Raw genomic sequence first — 23,737 nt, 5'->3', positions numbered from 1 at the left:
TTGCTAGATGGGGTGCTGCCTAATTCATGAACATCTAAAAAGCCAGTTAGATCTTCAAATTTACTCGGGTGAATTTTGTTGCAGATTTTCTTAATGCCATTCCCTGTCTCTACCTCCACAGTTTCTAATCTCTTCTCATTCTCCATCCTTCCCACTTCAACGTCACCATTTTTAAAAATAGTATACAGAGACAGAGAATATGCATGTGTAAGGGAAGGGTCAGAGGGAGAGGGAGTGAATCTTAAGCAGGCTCCATACCCAGCACGGAGACCAAAGTGGGGCTTCATCTCACAACTCAGATTATGACCTGAGCCAAAAATCAAGAGTCAGATGCTTAACCAACTGAGCCACCCTGGTGCCCCAACCACTGCCACCATATTAAGAATTTACTAGATCTTAAAATCCAAAGGACAGGTTGTACTTTTTTTTTTGGGGGGGGGGGGGGTTACTTTTTATTTTTGAACACTCTACTGCATTTATATTATCATTCCCTCTTTCTAGAATCACCTCCAAATGTCATACCCCAACAATACTTTTTTCCTTTATTTATGAAATAATTAAAATTGCAAAAGAGGCTTAAATAAGAGTGTGATGAACAGCTAGGAGGCCACTACCTATCTAGGGAGTTAAAACATGACAACTTCCTGTATGTTTCCTGACTGCAATCCCAGCTCTCTCATTCCCCAGTCTCCAAATCCTCAATTTGGTGTATAGTCTGTGCTTGCTCAACTTTGATCACATTTTATGTATCTTTAAATAAATTGTACTTTTGATTTGCATTTATTTAAATTTTATATGTATGGAACTAAACTATTTATAGCAACTTCTGTTTTATTGCTATTATTTTTAAGTCAATACTATGTGACATTTATTCATATTGGTACATACGACTCTAAACAATTTCTTTATACTATATTAAACAATTTCTTTATAGTATATTCATTTGAATATACTACTGTTGATTGCCCCCAAAGACCACCCCAAAAATTTGATGATCAAGTAAAGTTTATTTGGACTTACTTCAGTAGAGAACACAAGATTGATGCCATATTAAAAATGTTTCAGAAGGGAAAGCAAAAAGGATATTTATAGTTTTAGGAAATGGGCTGGCTGATTTTAGGGAAGGTCTTGAAAGGCAGAAAAGTTTGAGACTGGACAGGGTTTAACATTATGTCTTTGACCTTGGGGGCACAGAGTTAGGGTCTTAAAGAGAACCCTCATGAGTCTGATAGTGTTGAAATTAAAGAATCCTAAATTTTAAAAGCAGATTACTTCAGATGATTCACAGGCTTATTTCCAGTACCAAATATTTCTCAGGGCAGTCTAACTTACTTTGCTTGTTCTCAATATCATTTAACAGGGCTGTTAACGTAGCTCTCTTTTATTTAACTGTAGGGCAGGAGAGTATCGTTTAACTCAGCATGATGCAATTCTGTCTAAATTCTCACAACTTTTTAAAAAGTTTTAAGAAATTTAAAACTTTGTCAGTTGATTTTTTCCACTGCTACTATGAACAATTCTATGATGCCATTCTCTAAAAGATTAAAACTTATAAGTACGATAGATGGTTAAAAGGCATGTGCATTTTAAAAATTAGATAATGAAAATTTGCTCAAATTGATCATTATAAGTTAAATTTTCTTTCTTTTTTTTTTTTTTATAAGTTAAATTTTCATTGGAAACTTATGAGAATTCTCTTTTCTCCACCTTTGCAACTGTTAGACTTTTAAAATTTTCCCCAAAGTGATATTTTATTGTGATTTAGTTTGCTTTCTTAGTTACCACTTGGTTTGCTCCCTGTCATATCTTTTGTCTATTTTCCTACTGAGTCATTTGCTTTCCTCTATATTGATTTTACATGCTCTGTAGTTTTATGGAAACTGATTATTGTCTTATCATATGCATTCAAGCTTTTGGCTTGTCTTTTACATATTTAGATTCCTATAAATATTTTAGTGCAGTAAAATTTATCAATCTTTTCATTATAATTTATATTTTTTGTCCCATTCAAGAATTATTTACTATAAGGAAGTTATAAAGATATCCCTCTGCATTATTTTTTCTTCTCCTTTTACAGATTGGCTTAAACATTTCCATCTTTAATTGACTAGGAATTATTTTTTATGTTTGGTAAAATCAGGAAGTGATTTCAGTTTTGGTCCTCATATACTGAAGACTACTTTTCTCAGAATAAGAACATCTTTTACAACTTTCTATTATATCAAGCTTCCATGTATGTGCTTCTCTACTCCAGGCTCTAAATTCTATTCCACTTTTCTATTTGTCTATTCCAGAACTGTTACTACCTTTTGTCATTAGTATAGTGCTAGGATACTTTCATATTTGGAGAAGCAAGTTTTCCCACCCATTCTTTCTTTTTCTTTTTTTTTTTTCCATTCTTTCTTTTTTAAGGGTGTCTTCTCTTTTTCTTTTTCCCTTCTATATAGTTCTGGAGTCAGCTGAAGTTTTACAAAAACAAGAACAAAAGCCAATAACAGATTCTAAAATCCTGTAACCATTTTAATTGGAATTAGTGATCCTAGATTTGTTCGGGTAAAACAGAGGGTTTTTAGTTTCGTTTTATGAAATCCAATCCCTCTATTCATGATGATGAAATCTCTTGCTATTTTTCTTGTGACTATATGTTGTAGTGACCATGAACATGCACTTCTCAATCTCATACTGTAGATGACATACTTGATGACATACTTGATTGATGAAGGCCCTGGTTGCTACCCCTCTGAATCTATCACTACAGTTAGGAAGGTGATGTTGCACTTGCGCAGGTTGCTCCTAGCTGATTATTGAGCACAGTGGGGTCCTAAGGCAGGCTATTCCTGCTTAATTCAGGTCTCCTCTGACAGGAAACTCTGGCTCAGGGACTCCCCATTGGCCTGGAAGAAATTTTCTTAGAACTACTTTGCAGTCCAAGATTATTCCTACCCAACTCCTGCTCCCCATTCCTTTTACTTTCTCTCCATAGGTATCAGCCCTGTGTCATAGTCTACACTCTTCAACTTTCTTTCCCCTTTACCCCTTAGACATTCCCTCAATCTATTTCACTGGAAGTGTATTTTGATGTCTGCCTCTTGGAGTACCCAAAAACAAACAAAAAACAAAAACAATGCCTTTCAAAGGGTTTTGTAATTTTATTCTGCAGTTATCAGATTTTTGGGATTTTTCATAAATAAGGTTTAAGAAATTGTACTTTTGATTGCTATTGGGGTAGAGAAGTTAAACATAGGGACCAACATATGTTTTTGCGTACTTGCCTAATTCATGCTACTCTCTACCTAAAAGTTGTGAAAAGCAGCAGAGAGTGACAGTGATAACCATGCTAGGTTAGGTCTCAAAGCAGAAGCACACTTCTGGTCTTCCACCACTGTCACTCACCTAAGATTTAGGTTGTGGGGAAATAAAGGGCAAATAACAGGATTCCTGTGTCCTACCTCAGAAAGAAACGAAGGAAAAAGTGGAGTAGAGTCACATAGCCTCTGAGGTCAGGAATGGCATACAGTCTTGGTTGTGTAAACCTGGAATTGCACTGCTGGGGATTTACCCCAAAGATACAAATGCAATGAAACACCGGGACACCTGCACCCCGATGTTTATAGCAGCAATGTCCACAATAGCCAGACTGTGGAAGGAGCCTCAGTGTCCATTGGAAGATAAATGGATAAAGAAGATGTGGTTTATGTGTACAATGGAATATTACTCAGCCATTAGAAACGACAAATACCCACCATTTGCTTCGAGGTGGTTGGAACTGGAGGGTATTATGCTGAGTGAAATAAGTCAATCGGAGAAGGACAAACATTGTATGGTCTCATTCATTTGGGGAATATAAAAAATAGTGAAAGGGATCATGGGGAATGGAGAAAAAATGAGTGGGAAATATCAGAAAGGAGACAGAACATTAGAGACTCCTAACTCTGGGAAACAAACTAGGGATGGTGGAAGGGGAGGTGGGTGGGGGTTGGGGTGACTGGGTGACGGGCACTGAGGGGGGCACTTGATGGGATGAGCACTGGGTGTGTTATTCTATATGTTGGCAAATTGAACACCAATAAAAAATGAATTTATTTTAAAAATTAAATAAATACATCTTTAAAAATAAATAAATCTTTGAAAAAAAAAAAAAAAACCAAAAACCTGGAATTGAAAATCTAGTTTTAGTACTGGTCTTGGCTTTGCAATATATCAGCCTCTGTTTTTGGATGTTATCACAGTGAGATAGATCCTATGGACCACATCTCAGATTCTGGAGATGGCACTTGGGCAATACTTAGCTGTCTAGACAATAAACTATTGCAGGAGACATAACCCAGGAGAAACTGCCTAGCAGCAGACCCCTAAGTAATGAAGACCATTTTCTAAGGGCTCGGTAGAGAAATATTAGAGGAATTTATTCATAAATCTATAAGGGAAGTCAAGAGTGAGTAATCTCCTATTTTTGCTGATAAAACAGCTTTTAGTTTGAATACCAATCTCACCTTGACACAAGCTATTCTGGAACAAACAGGCAGAAGAATAGAAAATCTTAGAATGTAATCATTGCCATGGTCAGGTTAGGCTAGGACAAAGCAGCAGTGCCAGCTCTTTGGCTCCTGTGGGATACTGTGCTTACAATTCTCACTGCAGAGCTCAGAGGCTCATCATGTCCCAAGGCTGAATGCTATGACCCCAACTGCTCACCACACTTGGTGTGATCTAGCTCATCCCACTTGGGTTCTGCCCCAGCTTTGCAGGCTCCAAGGTGGCCCAGAATCATTGGTTTCATTCCATTGTTAAGATCAGTTTGAGTTTTAATAGGCCCTGTTCTCTTGCTATGCCTCTCCCTGCTTCACCTTTGGTCTGGAAACCTCAATTCTATTATTTATGACCAAATATGCCAACAACTGGTCAGCTCTTCCAAACACTGAGCCAAGCTACAGTGCATAACAGTGAACTGTCCAGTGAGGTAGAAGATTACCATGGTTCTCGATAATTATTATGACATCATAGTAATGAAAGAGAAGACCAGTGAGTAAGGAAGGTCAAATGATTTGCCTAAGGCTACAGGAGTTGCAAACTCATGAGCAGTCAGGATTTGAAGCCAGGTTTCCCGTATTTTGGATGCTGTGTTCCTTCTATTTTGCCTTTTCGCCTACCATGGTATGCACTTACGTTTCCCATTTCTGTGTTCCCTCTGCAGGCTGGGCCATCTATTGCACCATTTCAGATAGCTAAGTGCAAAGCGTGGGACTGAACCTTGACAAAGCTTACTCAGCAGCCAGGCCTACCTTAGGTCTCCTTCTGCCCTGGCTGGAATGGGGATGTTATCCTTCACCTCCTCTTGCTACTCTGTCTTCCTGATAAATCCTTGGAAACTGCGAATGCTGGGAAATCAACGATTTTCTCTCTTTTATATTTCTATTTATTTCCAGTTTCTTCTATCCATTTCCATTCTATGAAAGCTATCGATTCTGAGATGTCACCATTATTATTTGAGAGAACGTTCAGCTAGAGAAAAAGTTTTATAACCAAGTTGTTATATTTATTTATAGCTGTCTCCTATTTAAGTTGTAAATTGTTTTCCATTAGCTTTAACTTGTTAAAATGTGCTGAGAATTCACCAAGTGTTCAGAGAGCCCAGTTAATATGGCCTGGCACCAACACTTAGGAAAGGTTATGCTTCCTCAGCTACACAGATGCTTGAGTCATTTAAAGACTTATCTTAAAGTTCAAAAATGAAATTATTACCGCATAGACACATTAGTGCAGTGCTTAGATAAAGGGTATGATAGGAAAGCAAATGAGTGATACTTTATATGAACAAATACCTTTTTATGGTCTATTAACAGTTCTGTGCTTGAACTAGTAGTTATTCACATTATCTTGTAAATGGGGCATTGTTCAGAAGCACTGGACTGTAATATTATGTATTACATTGCCAGTAGAATAAAGTGATAAAAGAGTTGAACTACTTTCAAATGATAGCTGGAGAGATACCAGAGGATCAAGGAGTTTGGTGCATGAGAGTGAAGGGGTGGGTTAAGAGCTCTGTTTCTTTTTGAATGCTGACTAGGACAAAGAGGAGGGATATTCCATTGGGATCCAAATAATAAGTTCCAATACCAGAGATCAGGCTATAGGAGGTTGATATAAGCATCTATACATTCAGGTTTACTGGACCAGAGGCCCCCACAAGTTGAAACGGATATTGCTGGCACGGACTCACTGGGATCACACACTCCCAGCAAGATCCTGGGAAGCCTTCGTACCAGTATTATGGCCTCACAATTTGGTATCACATCTGCTTGATGGAGATTGGCTTTCTAACATGTGTTCAGCCTTATTTCAACAACTACCCAGACTGAGTCATTAAGCAACAGAGCCTATCTATTTGCTAAAGTCTGCAGATTATAAATAATGAACTCCTACATCTATAGCCATGGTGGTTCTTCCTGGCCACCTCCTGTTTAACAGATTTTACTCATTTTTGTTTTCCTCATGGAACCCAGATAAATGCTTGCCTGTTTTGAGTTCTTAATGAAGGTTCAGTGATGTTCTCTCTTCGAAACTGAACTATAAGATTAGCAGCTCATAATAGATCCTCTCAGAGTAACTCTATTTGGTCAATGTTTGTCAATGGATTCAAAGAAAAGTCAGGCTCTGGTTAGGGGCATAGCGAAAGAAAAGTGAAATAAAATGATTTGTGATGCACAAACGATTAACAGGCATCGGGCACTATGTTAGAGCCTGAGAGGAAAACGTTAAGAGGTATTTGAGAGGCAAAAGAGAAGTAAGGTCAACCACAGAGACATTCCCAATGGTAGGGGATTTCAACAACAGGGATGCTTATTATTTGGGTCTCAGTTGTTTTTATCGGGGATCTTACCTGTTTGAAATCTCAGACCCTCTGTGATACTTTGGGCACGATAGAATTCAAATAGTGTCCATAATGAGGCAATAAAGGAAAGGAAATGTATTCTTGGAACACTAAGATGAATCCTAAGTTTAATGAACTTAGAGAAAGCAGGAATGGAAACCCTGAGTTGAACAGGGAAAGCCTTATTCTGATCTCACAGCCAGTAAAATTCTTGGGGAAATTGGGAGGGATAGACATAGGTCTCCCTCTGCTGGTGGAGAAGGAAGTCAATCCATTCAATGTAAATTTAAAGCATTTAGTTTTAAGACTTTCCAGTTCCAAGAACAGCAGAGGAAACAGAAATTCTCTATAAGCCTTATCTTCCTACTTTGTAGTTCAATATGGATCTGGCATGAAAGCCTGTATCTGGATCATAAAGAACTTCTGATCATGAAAACACATTTATAATCCTTCAAAATGACAAATTCCTTAAATTAGCATCCTACTACATACTTTTATATCCTAAACATGTATTTAAGACTCTAGAGCTGGGAAGCCAGAATTTCAACACCCGAGTTAAAGTAGATGTAAGGACTCTGTCCATCAGCCTTGTTAAAGGTTTTAATGAAGTTCCCTTCAGCATTTTAACGTCAAGAAACTCTTCTTTCTAAATGATTTCTTACATAATACCAATCTTTAAAATTACCCTCAGGTGCTCATTGTTTTATGGATTTTAACCAGAAGTCCCTAAGTACTTTCATTACCTGCATGTGTAGAGGTGGGACAATTGATGTCCATGGATTGATATTTATGGGGTTTAAACCCTTATCTGGTGGAACCAGCCCTAAACTCACAACTGACCAGGAGACCTAAACAAAGGTAGTGGTAAGTGAGAGAAGAATCAGCCTTTGTGGTCTGTGCCAAAACTTCTTTCCCTAAAACTTTCCACACAAAACTGTGCCTTTAATAGGCCAAAGTGGGCCTTGCTTTTAAGCCTTTTAAGAAAAATATGGAAATTAAAGCACTGTCTTTATTACTAACGAGCCCAGCACCTGGTAATGTCATAACATGAATTATACAATAAAGCAAGCTCATTATGCCACAGTGATTAATCAGAACCACTAAGAAACTTACATTATCATATATTAAAAATTTATCCTACACACGTAATTCTATACTCTGAATTATGCCAAGCTAGACTTATTCCTTAAGTATGAAAGAGACAAGTTTTCTCTGCTTCTCACCTTCTCTTCCTGGACAGCAATAATGCTAATTGAAATGTTAGGAAAATCTGTGGAAGCTGCACAGCCCACCAGATTGATTTTATCACAACAGTGACACTGAAGGAGTCGAAGTGTAAATGTGTTGTTTTAAAGATGAAAAAATGATAAGCATAGAAAGGGGTCATTGGCTGGCTTAATTTCATGCTAATTCATCAACGGGGGCATTGGGAGGCACCAATCCAGATGTAGTGACCTGCTCTAAATCTGTGGAGCGTGAGCAGATGATCAGTTTTAGCTTAAATAAACCCATAATCAAGCTAAACAGATGCCGAGTATTATGCACCACCAGCCCCTCCAGCCTGCAGATATCCAGCTTTTCTTCTAGCCACGATCATCGTTAGATATTACTTCCCTTTCCACGGCTTTCCAGTGGTTCCCAGATGGCCCTTAAATGCAATTAAAATCTCCTGAGTTGGAGTTTTTGCTCTTGGAGCAATTGGTTTGTGTGTTTTCAGCTCTTCATGTTCTACTCAGGTTCGCCAAGCTTTATCCTTTTATGCCCCTGCTAATAAAATCTCCTCTGTGGTAAGAAACAATTTTCTTCTTCAGATCATAACCACTTCCTACGAAGGGCTCTAGTTTCTTCTCTTCCACTCTGGTGTACTCCTCCTCTACATGTTTGCACAGCCTGCCCAGGGTGAGCATGGGCTGTGTCAGGTGCTGGCCAAGCGACAGTGAGGAAGTGGTTTGGATTAAGACCTTGGGCAGGCATTCTTGAGGACTAGCCAGTTTCAGTCCAACAGCTTTTAAATTAAACCCCAAGCTTTTTCTGGAGTGAGAGAGGAAAAGAACTATGTAAAGAGAGAGAAGGAGGGCTCAGGAAAGGGCTTAAAACTTTGGAAGACAGAGGAAGCAGATTCATCTGGGAGTGTTTTGGCCAATGCTTCTTGATCTGGGATTTCTGCTAGGGCTTCGCTCAGGATCAGTCTCTGAATATTCCTCTTTCTTTCCTCTTTTAATTTGTTTTATTGGACTTCAATTTGTCAATATTTAGCATAACACCCACTGCTCATCCCACCAAGTGCCCCCCTCAGTGCCCATCACCCAGTCACCCCAACCCCGGCCCATCTCCCCTTCCACTACCCCTTGTTCGTTTCCAAGAGTTAGGAGTCTCTCATGTTTTCTCACCCTCACTGATATTTTCACTCATCCTCTCTCCTTTCCCTTTATTCCCCTTCACTAATTTTTATATTCACCAAATGAATGAGACCATATAATATTTGTCCTTTTCCAATTGACTTATTTCATTCAGCATAACACCCTCCAGTTCCATCCACATCAAAGCAAATGGTGGGTATTTGTCGTTTCTAATGGCTGAGTAATATTCCATTCTCAGGGCTCTTATGGACATCAAGAATGGAGTGTCTCCACGGGGCAAGCCAAGTGGATTCCCCCCACCAGGGGAGGGGCCTTGGCAACATCCCCTTGTTGTTTGACGTGTTTTTCAGTTTGAGATAATGCCTTCACTAAATTAGACCCAGCTGATTCCCACAGCATTTCTTCCTTCCCAAAGATCTGAGTAAATGAAAAGTTCTAGATACATAGTGAACTCTCTATTTACAGGACATTATCATTCATTAAATTAATGAAGCCATGATGTGTGTGTTGGGGGAGGGGTCTCAGTCACATCATAATGAAAAGGAAACAGTCTAGGAAACAAAACCAACTTCAAAGTAATCCATGTTTTAAATGTCGAAGGTGGGAAGGCTAGTAAATAGGAGGACTGCCTGAAAATGAGGCACTCCTGACTGGTCAGTAATTCACGTTCACATCTGGTCCTCACAAGCACACCCTGAGTGAGCAAAGTCACACGGAACCATTCATACTTCCTGTGCTAGGGTGTGAGGATTAGAGGCTAAATGACTTTCCTACAGAATGTGCTGCCAGCACAAGGTAGAGCCAGGACAGAAATAGAGGTCCTGCCCTCCTGCCCCCTAGGCTCACCACATCCCCCAGTTTCTTGGTAAATATCAGCCTTTTCCCTGAGATCACACAGCTCTCATTGTTGGCGCAGAAGGCACTTGGCAAATCAGAATTGTTGAAGTTCGTCTCTACGAGAAGCACAGAAGCCACAGAGAATGTTATGCCTTCGTGCTTTATCTTAATGTGATACAATCTTTCTCAGTATCAGAAAATACTGTAGTTCTATTTTTTAAAGATTTTATTTATGAGACACAGAGGCAGAGACTCAGGCAGAGGGCTGCTCAGGGAGCCCGATGTGAGACTCGATCCCAGGACTCTGGGATCACAACCTGAGCCAAAGGCAGACACTCTACCACGGAGCTACTCAGGGTGCACTGTAATTCTATTTTAAAATGAAAAACAAGAAGAAATGCTTTTCTTGTGTCTCTACAGAAGTCAAATTTATGGGTGGACATCTCCAAATATAATTTTCATATACAGTCACTGGTAGGAAGTTTTTGTGATAAATTTGTTCCTTTAAGTTTGATTCCCTCACTACAGCAATGTGGAATGAAACTGTTTTTGAGTAGGAATTCAATTTAGCACTTGAGTGCTAAGATAAAAATAATTGTCTACTACTACAGTTCCACAACCCTTTTTTCCCCCCAACTCATTTGTTACTTCATTTCTTTAGCTTAAGATGTTTAAAAATATCACAAACAGACCTACCTCCTCATTCAAATTTTTCAGCATAGAATGAAGAGATGATTAACACATTTGTTGTTACTTGGATCTCTCTCTCCTTCCTCCCTGCCTTCCTTCTTTCCCTTTCCCTTTTTTTCTTTTTTAAGACTGTATTTATTTGAGAGAGAGATAAGCAGACTCCCTGCTGAGCAAAGAACCCAACATGAAACTCCATCCCAGGATCCTGACATGACCTGAACCAAAGGCAGACGCTTAACCAACTAGGCCACCTGGATGCCCTCTTTCCCTCTTTTATTTTTTTTTTTTTTGTTCTAAACACTCTCAGGTTATCTTTTTTATACCCCAATCATTCTGGCAGCTGACTTGGATATAAGACATATTAGTTCTCTAAGAGATAGCAGCCCTGATTCCCTAACAGGTGCTTATTCAGAATAGTAGCTGTTTTCAATTTATCTGCCATAGAATCCTTAGAATGGGACAATTCTATGCACTTTGACAAAAGAAATATAATGAACAATTTATGTCAGTGATTTTATCAGTCTTTTTTAGGGTAGTGTTGCAAGCATGAACCATCAAAGCCATTTTCTGAAAAAAAAAAAAACAAAAAAACTGCAATGTTTTACAGGTTTCAGTGAACTTATTTGGCCCCAGGGAGGTTCATAATGGATGATTAGCAAATGCATTTCAGTCTTGTTTTTCTCCCTACTCTAAAATTACTCTAGGCATGGAATTCTAAAGTTTTCATTCAGGGAACCCCAAAGAGCTTTAAGGGTTACATTCAATTTCAGAGTTATTAAGGTAATAGAGTAAATCCCCTTTTTAAAATTCTTGGTGTAGTTCACATTTTTGTAGAAAAACCTCCAGCACAAAAGCTTGATGCTGTATGTAACTGTTAAAAACTGGGTCTGTGTGTTTTAGTTGCAGAGAACACTGCCTTCAAAAAGCACAGTTCAGCAGCCAAAGCAATTAAACGCAATTGCAGTTTTTACTTGTATGCTTTGTAAAATGCAAGAGACTCTAAATATCCAGCCCACTATCGCAATGATTAAATACCCTTTTCCTTCTGTCTATTTTTCTGCCCAAGGCCCCTGTCTCCAAATCCAGAGCATGTACTCTTCCTTTTCTTCCTGCAAGAGATTTGACCTTAGGCAACAGTGGATTGGGGTCTATGCACGCAGGAGTCGTCTATGCATGTCTGCTGTTCCAGGGCTTGGTGCTGTGCCATCTGAAATCAGCTGGGTCAGCACTTCAGCAGGGAAGTCCGAAAATATCAGTATTTTCTGATACTGACAAATGGAGGAGAACTCCGGCAAATCAAACCCCTCATAGGTGAGCTGGAACCTGCATTTAGTCCTTACTGCCTTCAACTTGATGGTCCAGGTGGCCTGCCACAGAAGGGGACGAGTTCCCCATGGAGCTCCACACATGCCTGGCTCAGGAGCGAGAGGACTAAAGGAGGCTCCAGGGGAACCCTAAGAGCCACAGGTCCTGCAAAGCTGGTGAGCCAGCCGGGCCTATAGACTAGTGTCCCTACTCTCCCTGAAGTGACTTTCTGAACCTCAGCTGTGGCTGCTGCCAAACTCCCCTATAAAAATGTCTGGTGTGGTCCATGGTAAGCCAGAACAATGTAGGAAAGAGAATTCTGGAAAATGTAGTCCTAGCAAAGGTGCTTTCCCTCCCTTCCTCTGTGTGTGTATATATATTTCTAGGATTCCACAATGCATTGTTTGGTCCAGTGGATGACGTCCAATAAGTACCTTAGGCTCTTTTTATATTTCCTCATTTTTTTTTCTTTCTGCTTCTCAGATTCAATAAGTTCAATAGTCGTATGTTTAAACTCACTGGTTCTTTCTTCTGCTTGTTCCTGTCTGCCACTAAACTCTTCCAGTGAATTGTTTACATTGGCAATTGTACATTTTAGATACAAAATTTCTGTTAGGCTCTTTTTTTCTTGTTTGGTAATTTCTATCTTTTTAATTGATATTCTCATTTTAGTGCCTTATTTGATTGTCTTTAGTTCTTTATCTTTTTAAAAAAATCATATTTATGCAGCTGTTTCACTTTGTTGAGTATGTCCAACACCTCGACTTCCTCAGGGACCATTTCTGTCCATTTATTTTGTTCTTTTCAGTGAGTTACTTTCCTGTTTCTGTATGCTTTGTGGTTTTTGGTTGTTGTGAAACACTGGACCTTTGAGGATCATGTGGTAACTCGGAAAGGCAGATTCTCCCCCTTCCTTATGGTTTGTTCTGGTTTGTTCCTTGAAGGCTATAGTAGCCTATTTGCTTAATTATTTCTCTGAATACTTTCCCAGAGACTGTGTTTCTTGTCATGGGTGGTCACTGAAGTCTCTTGCTTAGCTTGGGTTCCACTAGTGTTTTTGAATTCTAGGAACTAGAAAACAAAAACAAGCCCCACCCTTCCCAAAAAAACCCCACCCATAGCCAAACAAAAAACAGTAACAACAGAAGCCACTTGTCTGGGTCTTTGCAGATGTTCACATATCTGGCCCTGGGCATGCACACAGTTTTCTACAGCCCCCAGTATACATGGCTTTTTAAAAACATCCAAAGAAACTCTGCCCAGCTTGCGCTGTCAGACCTTGTGCAGCCAGTTGTCTGTTTCATCTGTAACCTTTGGCCCCCAGCATGTAAGGGTTATTAATTCAGTTTGGAGAGTTTTTGAGCAAGACGTGTGGCTTTTCCAGTGTGGGTTCAGAGTTAGACACAACAGGATAAATGCTTCAGTCCTTCAGGGAATCTTCAGAGGAGTTACAATGGCCACACAGCAGCATTTGCAAAGAAGGTTTGCTGTTTCCTCTGGAATTGGGGACCGGGGCCCCAAACTAGGAACCTGGGATGTCACTGTCTCAAGACCAAATCCAAGAGCAGCTAAGACCAGGGTGAGTGAAAATGCGACAAAACTTCCCTGCTGTTTGGAAGTTGCCTTTCTCTTGACTCAGCATTTGCTTAGTTTGCTGTAAAATGCTGACTGTTTTCCAGAGTCCTGACAAGGTTGCTTCTGACAGTTCATACTTGGTTTTCAATGTTTCTATGGGGAATGAGCACATGAGGCTCCTATTCTACCATTTTGCTGATGTCATGCTCCCTAATTTTTCTTGTTACTAATATTCTAAATAATAGCCTACACCTAAATCAAGTCCTTTGGTTAAGAGATTTTACAAGTGTAAAAACAACCTGTTTAGATGATAGAAGTAAAATTTGAAACATACAGTACTCTATAAAATGAAAGAGGCAATAGATATCAGAGAGGAATAGTGTTCCATTGTGTGATGTGACAAAAAGATTGATTCGATTAAAGAAAACCACTTAAAAATCTGTTACCTAACATTCACTACAGAAAAAGTAGTTAAAAATGTCAGCCTTTATAAGCTGTATCATATGGTGATGCTTGATTAAGAGGGAAATGGAACATTTGCAGCCTCAGTAATATATGTGTCAACACATATTCCTAAAATTCCTACATTCCATTTCAATGTATTAAACAATATCTCAACATAAGCATCTCCTAATTGTACTTTCTGTGGAAACACTGTTAACTGTCTACCTGATAGCCATTCACTTGTTCCTGCTCTCTGCCAGAACCTTGATTTCATTCAGTGAACATGGGCCCTTGAGCTTTCATGAACCCTTGAGCTTTTCCAACTCTGGAACGTGATTAATTCGTATTATTCTGATCTGATGACTCTAAGTTTGTATCTCTTGCCAGTGATTGGTTTAGGCATGAGCATCACGGAATCCTGATCACACATATATTACTGAGGCTGCAAATGTTCCATTTTCCTCTTAATCAAGCATTACCATATGATCTGTAGTAGGTATATGCCTCAAATGAGCATTTTGAGTACAGACTACCACATTCTCATGATTTTGGAAAAAAATTGAAGTTTTTATTTGAAATTATTCAGATAAATATGAAGAAATGTGTGTGGTTCTCAAATACCAACTGATGTTCTTATTTTCTACCTCCCTTTGCTTTCTTTTTTTCTTCCTTTAATTGTGTGTGTGTGTGTGTGTGTGTGTGTGTGTGTGTATACACTGGATTTATTTCGATACTAGATGACTAGACAAGTAGAATGCAATGATTCTGGCCAGGCGATCTTTCTTTTTTTCTTCCTTCCCTCGCTTCCTGTCCCAAATCACAAATTTCTGCTCCTTGAAGGAGTTAATGCAATTCACCATTCCAAAGTAAAGCTCCCAAATATAGTGGCACAGTTAAGCTCTTTTCTAGACCAGACTGAGTTTAGTAGAGCATCTCAATTACAAAAAGGGCTTTATTGGTTTTAAAGACACAAATGTCTATACATAGGTGGAAACCCAGTATCCATATTGTCTACATCAATACAGCATGCACAATCCAAAGACACTGACCTCAGACATCTCATATAGGCTGATATGCAAAGGATTCTTTTTTACACTATCTTGTTTACCATCTGAAGGAAATGCTTAGTGTCATTGAGCACAAGGAATTAATAACCAGCTGAGTGTAGAGCCAGGATTTAGAGAGTCTGCTTAGATTGTGGGCACATTCTCTTAGGCACAAAATTACACTGGAGAAAAATCACTCATGGTTAACAAGTAGAAGAATGTAACATGATAAAGGGCATTTTCAGCAGGCCATTTCCAATAGTTCCAGTTTCAAAAGAACATTTTTGCCTTGGTAAGTGAGAGGCAGGCAATCTTCTATCTGGTTAGTATTTGTGAAGTTAGACTTCAGGAGCTGAAGAAAATGCATAAGCCCTTGGTTTTGCTTATCACCATTACAGAAGGAAGAGTAGAGCCATTCCATTCTAGTTCTTTCTTTCTTTTTTTTTTTCTAGTACTATTTTCTAATCACATGTCCTTCTAGATTGGGCTTAGGAAACTTGAAATGTATATTCTTCTCAGGGCAAGATTAGATTTGGTTGGGCTTCAATAGCAATCACTGGTCTTTCTGCTTATGTACCTAGACAGCAGAGTACAGGCGCTGGGTTCCAGGTGGCCTTCCACATTCTAAGATACACATACCTACCCTGGTGATGGGCTGACTATTGGTAAGCTTAGGGTCATTGACCCTTTAGGGCTGCAGATCGATCTCTCTCTCTGTCTCTTTCTGGTTGTAATTGTGGATGGATTTCATGAAAGACTCGGAAGACAGGTAGGTGAAACCAGCTTCTGTGCTCAAGTCATTTGCCTGCTGTTATTTAAAGTGGAGTAATTTACATTTTAAAGTGTATTTACATTTTAAACACAGTGTCCTAGAATGATAACTATTCAACCTAATTTAAAATGCACATCAAACTAAGCTCCATGTTGAGAATGACATTTTTGATCTACCAATTATCAAGACACATAGAGTGATGGGGGGTGGGAGGTCTGTGCCTTTTCTCATATGCCCTGTTTTTAACTAACTTGTGGTTCAGTAAAAACAAAAACTGTTAATACATGACCATGTATAAAAACATGTTTTTCTCAGTCATTGTTATTACTGACCATGTGAAATCTCCTGCTAAGTTTTTCATCATGCCCAAAATATATCATGAACATTGCTACCTAACAGCCAAGTTATTCCACATTCAGAGATCTTGATGGCTGGATAAAATGTTTCCACATAAAATGTGTATGGTTAGAGATTTTGCAAACTTGGCACAAAAAAGCTCTTCCCAATCTTCTCATATTAAGAAAGTAATTAAATTAAAATCAACTAAATAGATTACAGAGAAGACAAAAATGACAAAAATTGTCATTCTGTGAAGAGATCAATTGAAGTCAGTGATTGGAAGGTGTTTCAATTAACTGGCATTTGTAATCTAGAAGCCTTAAACTTCAGTTTATTCTATTCGATGTATGTCATTATATTAGAAATCCCATTTAAATACCTAAAGAAGTTGAAATGGTTCAAATATAGACATGTAGTAAACATGAAGTTGTCCAATATGTTCATCCAGGGATTTTAAAATATTCCTTTCTTTAAATAGGATTCCTAAATATCTTAAATATTCACTGAACTGATTTTAATGGAGCAAAATAACAAAATCATTTTGCAACAGTGATTTTGTAAGATGAAAGAAGATATGATACATTATAAAGTGCAAGTGACTCCAGCATCTTCCGCATGTGAACAGACTCTCACACCCCACTGTCTGATTTTACACTCTTCGATAGATGATTCTCTCCCAAAACAAAATACTTCATTCAGCCAAATTGGACCGGTACCTACAAAAATCAGATGTAAGTGCATTAGTAAGTATGGTTTTGGGGTTTATATTTCAGTGGGACAAACCCATCAATTTATATGCTAATTTAACAAAAAAATGTTGGTTATTATCTATATACAATTTATATACTTTCTGTTAGTATTCAAAAATTAATCTTCTGCCCCAGACAACTGTCAATGTGTAAACTACTAAAATACAAAATAATAAGAGCTGTAACAAAGGTACATACATAGCTCAGTGAAATCTTAGATAAGAGATGAATTGGTTTTAACAGATTGGTTTTATTTTTAGAAACAGGAAAGGAAATAAGCTTTACTGATCATACTGATGGCCTAAGGGCATCTGTATGAGGCATTCTCTGAAATGTTATGATATACTGGAGTTCTTTTCTTAGTTTCCAGTGCTTTGGCATTTACCAAATATATTCTGTATTTTTAATTAAACTAAGACTAACACAATCAGCATATGACTTACAAACTATCCCAAAAGAAGACCATGGATTACTAATTGCAGGCCCAGGCAAACAACAACAACAAAAAGGCAGAGCTAATACTCTCTTTTTCTTGAGCTCTTCCTGAGACACGTTAGAAGGGAAAACTGCTGTTAGCAGTAGGTTATCTGGGAGATATTTAACCAACTGAATACACAAACTTAACTGCCGCTTTCAAGATAAAGATATTATTTTATCAATGAGTACGAAAACAAGTGCTTTTTGAAAGGCATCCACGCATGCCAAGAAAAGATTATTTTAAAAATAATGCTTGGAAATGTTCTTCTGGTATTCTCTAAAGATTTTCTGCATGTATCACATATAAAAGTTCCCCTTTCTTTTATACTTAAGACATTTAGAAATGGAACCTTTGAAAAACTTCTAAATGAAGATTGCATTGTGTTTTGTTAAAAATATATCATGCAAACCTCCTCGATGAGTTTTCAAGAACATTTCATGCCATCAAGAAACTGATGATTTAGCAGCTAAACTTCAAGAAACTCCTTAGCAAGACTGGTGGCTGGTAAATAAATATCTTAATACTGTCAGCATAATCAATAATACATTTCTTCAATTTGAATCGATATGATGTTGAAAGGTTCTCTTTCGGTCACAGAGCTATGTAAAACATATTTAGAAATAACCTCAGCTCAGAAACAGACCTTGTGTAGCAATGAAACACAGTGTTAGATGAAGACTTTTTTTTCAAAGAGACATCTATAATGGAATATAAAACATTACTCCTGCTGATTTTTCAAATAGCCAAATAAAAGTTTATGTACATGGCTGATAATGTGCATAATTATACAGTAATATGTGCATATATGAATAAATTACAAATACTGAGAATTTTGCAACCACTACGTGGATAACATTTGACCTAACCTTAAAAGATGGATAGGGGTTTTCCATGTATAAAAAAAAAGTAAAATATAAAAATATAAATTAAAAAAAATAAAGTTATTCCATAGAGTGGGGGCAGCATGAAAAGGTTTGATGTATGACAATAGACAATAGTATCCTGGCATCTAAAACACTAAGTACAGTAATGAGGGTAGAAGGAGTCATCGAGAAGGCTGAATAGAAAGCCAAAGCCAGACTTTACAATATTCAGAATTTTATATTGTGTCACCAAAAAAATGACATCATCAGAACTACATTTTAGAAATGTGTATCTGACAGAAAGGTGGAAGTTGGATTAAAGAAAAAAAATCCATACCAGAAGAACAGCTAATAGAATGTCTATGGAGAGATTTTCTTAGAAGACTCATGTTTTGATTTACTCTTAGATAGGAAATTTGTATTTCCACCTTTAAAATAAATTGCACATTCACTTAATCTTTAATAATTTGTGCCTTTACTAGAAAGATCCCCAATATGGAACAAAATTATATTTAGGTTTACATTACCAAGGTAATTAGGAACTTTGTATTGTTCATTTCATATAACAGTAATTAAATCATTTGTGTCCAATGTTTCTCTTAGAAAAGAAAGGCTTTCCTGTGCTGATCATTTATAAAAGTAGCAACCTGGAGAGCTCAAGTATTTATTTATTTATTTATTTATTTATTTATTTATTTATTTATTTATTTTTACATGTTTTTATTTTTATTTTTTTCAAGTCTTTTTTTAAATGTTTGTAACAGTATTGAGCGCTTTTTGTCCTGAAATTTTAAGGCAGATAAAATAGAAGAGATTAGGGGAATATAATCTCAAAATCAGAAACCTTACCAGGAGTACTTTTTCTTTGTTCCCAAGTTGCTCTTACTAGGTATAGTTCAGTCTCTTTTGTGTTTGTTTGTACATGTGCATATATTTGTGCATGTGTGTTTCCTTTTTAAATATATAAAGTCTATATAAACTTTTGGGAAACCCCCAAAGGTGACTCAGAAACATAGGCATAGGCAAATAATCATAATTGCACAAATAGTGAAGCTCCTCCCATGTTAATGTAGAAGAGAGCCAAAACAGTACATTTATAAATTGTGCTTATAAGGTATATAGACATGTATAAACTGTATAAATAAACATAAATAAAACTCTTGGTCAAAGCGTGGCTCTGTCATAATGGGAGCACAAGAGCGGCATGGCTCTCTGGCCTCTAAACCAGGATATTGTGATGCTTTCACTCCTCATTTTGTAGATCAAGTCATCGGATTTAGATCTCAGCAGTGCAGAAGTTTTACAATCCAGGAAAATAGAATTAAGAGTGAGAATCCTCCTGGTGGCTGTTGCACCAGCAGGGGCACCTCCACAGGGACAGCAGAAGATAGATATTATGTAGTCAATTAATGTGCTGATATGTGAACACAAAGTTTTAGAAACAGCAGTAAAGGGATTCATGAGTGTTAGAATACCAAAGCTGTAGTAATATGAGCATTTAAGCCCACTCTTTGAAGAATTTACGATATGGCTGAAAACATTGGAAGTACTTTTGATCTGTTATCTCATTGAATCGTCAAATAACTTACAAAGTTAAGTGCTTTTGTAGCGCCATTTTACTGTTGAGGAAAGGAAAAATCAGAAAGAAAAAGTAACTCGGCCCAAGGTCATGTAGCTGATACAGGATGAAGCCAGCATTCCTACCCCATGTCTGCCTAGAGCCCAGGCCTTTAATCAATAATTCACTGCAGTCCCCTGCGTTTTTAGATTCAGTCATTCAACAAATCTGTTTTGAGTGCCTACCTGAGTGGACACAATCAAAATCCATTTGTTCTTGAACTGACTTCCTGGTGAAGACTTTGGTTTTAGGCAGATGTGGCAACCGATGACACGTGTGTAGTTAGCAGCAGAACTGCTGCTTGCATTTAGAACCCCTAGCTCCTATTCCAGGACTTTTTCCACCAAGAACACATGGATATGATAAACACATTGTGCAATTCACTAAATCTGGCCTTTATCTCTGTGGAAAAGATTCACAGCAAACATCCTAGAGGCTTCTTCACATCTGATCTTTAAAATTTACATCTTCTAATAACCCTATGAAATAATGGCAGTTAATTCCATGTCACAGGTAAATACACTGAGATTAAGGAAAAATGTATGCTTTTCTCAAGATAAAAGAGAATATAGCCAAGTAACACAACATGACAACATGTAAAACTTGGTGCTATTCACTGACTGCACAGAAGCCCAAATAGAGGCATAAAAATGATTTTCCAAGATTTGTTTTTATTTTTGCATGAATACATTCAGGGCTATTGAACCTGAGGGAAAAATTTATTTAATATGCATTTCCCATCTCATTCCAAATTGTTTTCTGTATTAAAAATTAATTCAAAGGTAGCATAGAATTCATAAAATTTTACCTTCATGTAAACTTCAAAGATTAAAAAGCAAATTTGTTTTTATTTCTTTACATAATAACTATTATTCAAGGATTCTTGGTGTTGCTACTTTCATTGTTATTTGCCTCTGAACTATCTTTCAGGCTTGTGGGAAAACATGCAAAATTTATGTGTACAGTTTAGATATGTTTTTTATTTTCTAACCCAATCTCTTTATCATCTATCCATTTATTTATCTACCTACGCATGTACACATCTCTTATTCCCTTTACAATTTGGGGGCTGGAGGGAGGGCAAATCGACTGATTTTGTGTTTCTAAAAGCATACAGCTAGTAATGTGTTGTCCATGGCTCCTGGGATTTTATGAACCTGAGAATATGTTTGACCAATACCATTTCCCCTTAATCTCTTTAAAAAAAAATAACATATATTCATATTTATTTCAAGGATTTGAGATTTTTAAATCTGATCTTCAGTAACTCACCACTTTTCTGAAAAATAAAAAAGGTGATCATATTTCATATGTTAGCTAGAAAACTACAGTGATGAGATGTGAGATTAGCTGCTGAATAGAAGAAGCATGAAGAAGCAAAACACTGTTGGTTAAAAGTCTGAATGAATTTTAATTAAATCTAGTCATGGCTGGGTGATTTGAATCTGTTACTTTTAAGATTTCTAGTTGGGAAGTACTTTGTCAACAGCTTCCTCTTAGAGAAAGAAAACTGTTTCGGTTTGATTTTTGTGATTTTTTTTTTTAATCAGGTGGGAATCAGAATAGAGAATGGGTCAACTTAAACTGTAGTTCTAAAGTCTAGTTGAGCAGTTTTGCAGAAGACATTTATTTTCCCTGTTTTAGCATATAGGCAGAATGAGGAAGTGGAGCTATGAGATTTCATTTAAAGTTCTGTAATTCTAAGATTTTAAAGAAGCGGGCTCTTTAGAAATGAGATTCTTAAAGATCCTAGAAGGACATTCTGTCTCATGGAAAGACATAGGTTAAGGCATGAAGTTTGACCCTTCTCCCACAATCACCATAATAGTTGTATAAATATGGGGGGTTTTGTGACAGCTCTATCAAGTTTACTTACTTTTTCTATGCAAATTGGGGATATCACAGGCACTGTCAGCACTAAATGAGATCATATAGTACACAGTTGATTAACAATATTATTCCATACTGAGTATTGTCTTTGTTACCATAAGTGACATCTAAACATCTACATTTTAAAACTTCCAGGATACAGGGAGCAGTCTGTAAAAACCTGAGTTCTGACCTATGGATATAGTTTACATTTGGGATTGTTTTCACTCCTGTTCACTAGAGGGGAAGTTCAGAGGTACAGTTACATTGTTGATCTTCAGCTGATTCTTGTATTTTTAAAAATTCTACTTAGAAAATTGATTATGAAATGTGAAAAGGGTACTAAATAAGAGATGATATTTAAGCTCAGAATTTTGTTTTGTTTCTGCTTTCAAGTTTGGAGCTGCAGCATAAACTCCTATAAACTTCGAAGATGCACCTACTGCTCCAGGTCCAGGTCCAACTTCATGCATCAGCATATAGGCTCAGATGCATGGGGGCAAATTCCTGGAGGACCACAATAGTATGATAAAGCTCATCCAAGTTTGCTACCGGGAGGCCACTGGGAGGAAAGATTGGAAAGTCTGCATAGGGAGAGAAGTGACTCACTCCCCTTGCCCTGCCCCATGCAGTGATAACCGCCAGAAACCTCTCACTGCTTCCTTAATTTTAACCTTTTTTGTCTACTCAGGAAAAAGAACATTCCACTGCATGCAAAAGGTGCATCCAAATGAAAGAACCTATTTAAAGGAGTGTGCTCTAAGTTTTATTCCTATAAATCATTTTGCTTGCAGCTGCAAAAGTAATTGTTCTTAAAGCTAACAAGGATTATCTCTGGAAAGTCAGGTTTGCTATTTTAAAACCAGAAGGGGAAAAAAAGAGAGGGAGAAAATTCTGTCCAGAAAATTGTGTTTTTTCTTTAAGGGGGAATAACACAAAGGGTATACATTTAACCTTTATTCTTCTTGTTTCAGTTTCAGTAACAGTAATAATGGATAATATAATGTTGATCTGATTCTTCTTACTTTCCCAAAAGAATGACAAGTAATTAAAACCCGATGCATCTCGCTCTTGCCCCTACCTCTCCACTCATATTTCTAAGTTTCCTTTCTGGGTCTCCATCCTGCGCTCAGAACTATCTTTTCTTTTCCTCCTGAGTGAAACTATAAATTAAGGTGGAGGAGTGAAAAAACAAGGAGGAGTTGAAATAGCGTCACATAAAAAGGTTGTTTGCCATGTTTTAATCCCAAATCAGTTTACAATAGAAGCCTGTTTCTGAAAATACAACATACAATGAAGCAGATCATGAAATTTACTTCTCAGGTTCTTTTTCTTCAGAACAAATAACCTCAGTTCTATTATGTTTCCCAGCTCATCTTGCTTTATTATTTTAAAATTCTCATAATCATTCTTCAATTGTTTGGTGCGGAACTCTACACAGACAGTTGACACAAGAGCAAGTTTGTCTTGTGTAGAGCAAGGACACCGTTGGATTCCCCATATGGGACCTTCCTTCTGTCACACTTCTAGAGTGGAAAATCACATTCAAATTTGTGACCCTTGGAACATCACTGATGTTATAGACAATCTGATACTAATCTGTTTCACTTTTCAAGAGGATGGCAAACACCCTTGGAATTATACAGTTGGAGCAGTTGCTAGCAGTGATCTCTGTCACTGTTATCCAGCAATGCTAGGAATCAGGCTTTGTGTTGGGTGCTTTCTATATGCCAACTTGTTTAAGATTCAGAGTAAATCTTATGAGTTGGTGTTATTGTTCTCATTTTTGGGAGGAGAAATGGAATCTCTGAGACATAAATAGCAGAATTAAGGTTTCATTTCATATCTTAGTTATAACATTTTTAGTCTTTCCAATTCACTCCAGTAGGCACTTAAAAATGTGAAAGGAAAAAACAAATTC

At 37.5% G+C, this 23,737-nt stretch overlaps 1 protein-coding gene, 1 long non-coding RNA gene and 1 pseudogene across 3 annotated transcripts in view; 1 reads left to right on the top strand and 2 right to left on the bottom strand.

Annotated features, from left to right (window-relative positions):
* LOC140604741 (uncharacterized) overlaps positions 1–5,711 on the bottom strand; it is a 60,277-nt gene extending 54,566 nt beyond the window's left edge. For both annotated transcript variants that reach the window (XR_012007553.1, XR_012007554.1), the window contains exon 1: positions 5,283–5,711. This is a non-coding gene — a long non-coding RNA (uncharacterized lncRNA). The remainder of the gene's footprint in view (positions 1–5,282) is intronic.
* Positions 5,020–23,737, top strand: part of LOC140604737 (annexin A2 pseudogene) — a 32,996-nt pseudogene continuing 14,278 nt past the window's right edge.
* The window catches only part of MSR1 (macrophage scavenger receptor 1), a 78,361-nt gene continuing 69,640 nt past the window's right edge, over positions 15,017–23,737 (bottom strand). Inside the window, exon 10 of the mRNA XM_072776210.1 lies at positions 15,017–16,955. Coding sequence (XP_072632311.1) covers positions 16,822–16,955 — 134 coding nt within the window. The 3' untranslated portion in view covers positions 15,017–16,821. The remainder of the gene's footprint in view (positions 16,956–23,737) is intronic.

Source organism: Canis lupus, chromosome 15 (genome assembly GCF_048164855.1).
Source record: "Canis lupus baileyi chromosome 15, mCanLup2.hap1, whole genome shotgun sequence".
NCBI lineage: Eukaryota > Metazoa > Chordata > Mammalia > Carnivora > Canidae > Canis > Canis lupus.
The sequence above is the reverse complement of the archived record's forward strand: the minus strand, read 5'-3'. Positions and strand labels throughout refer to the sequence as shown.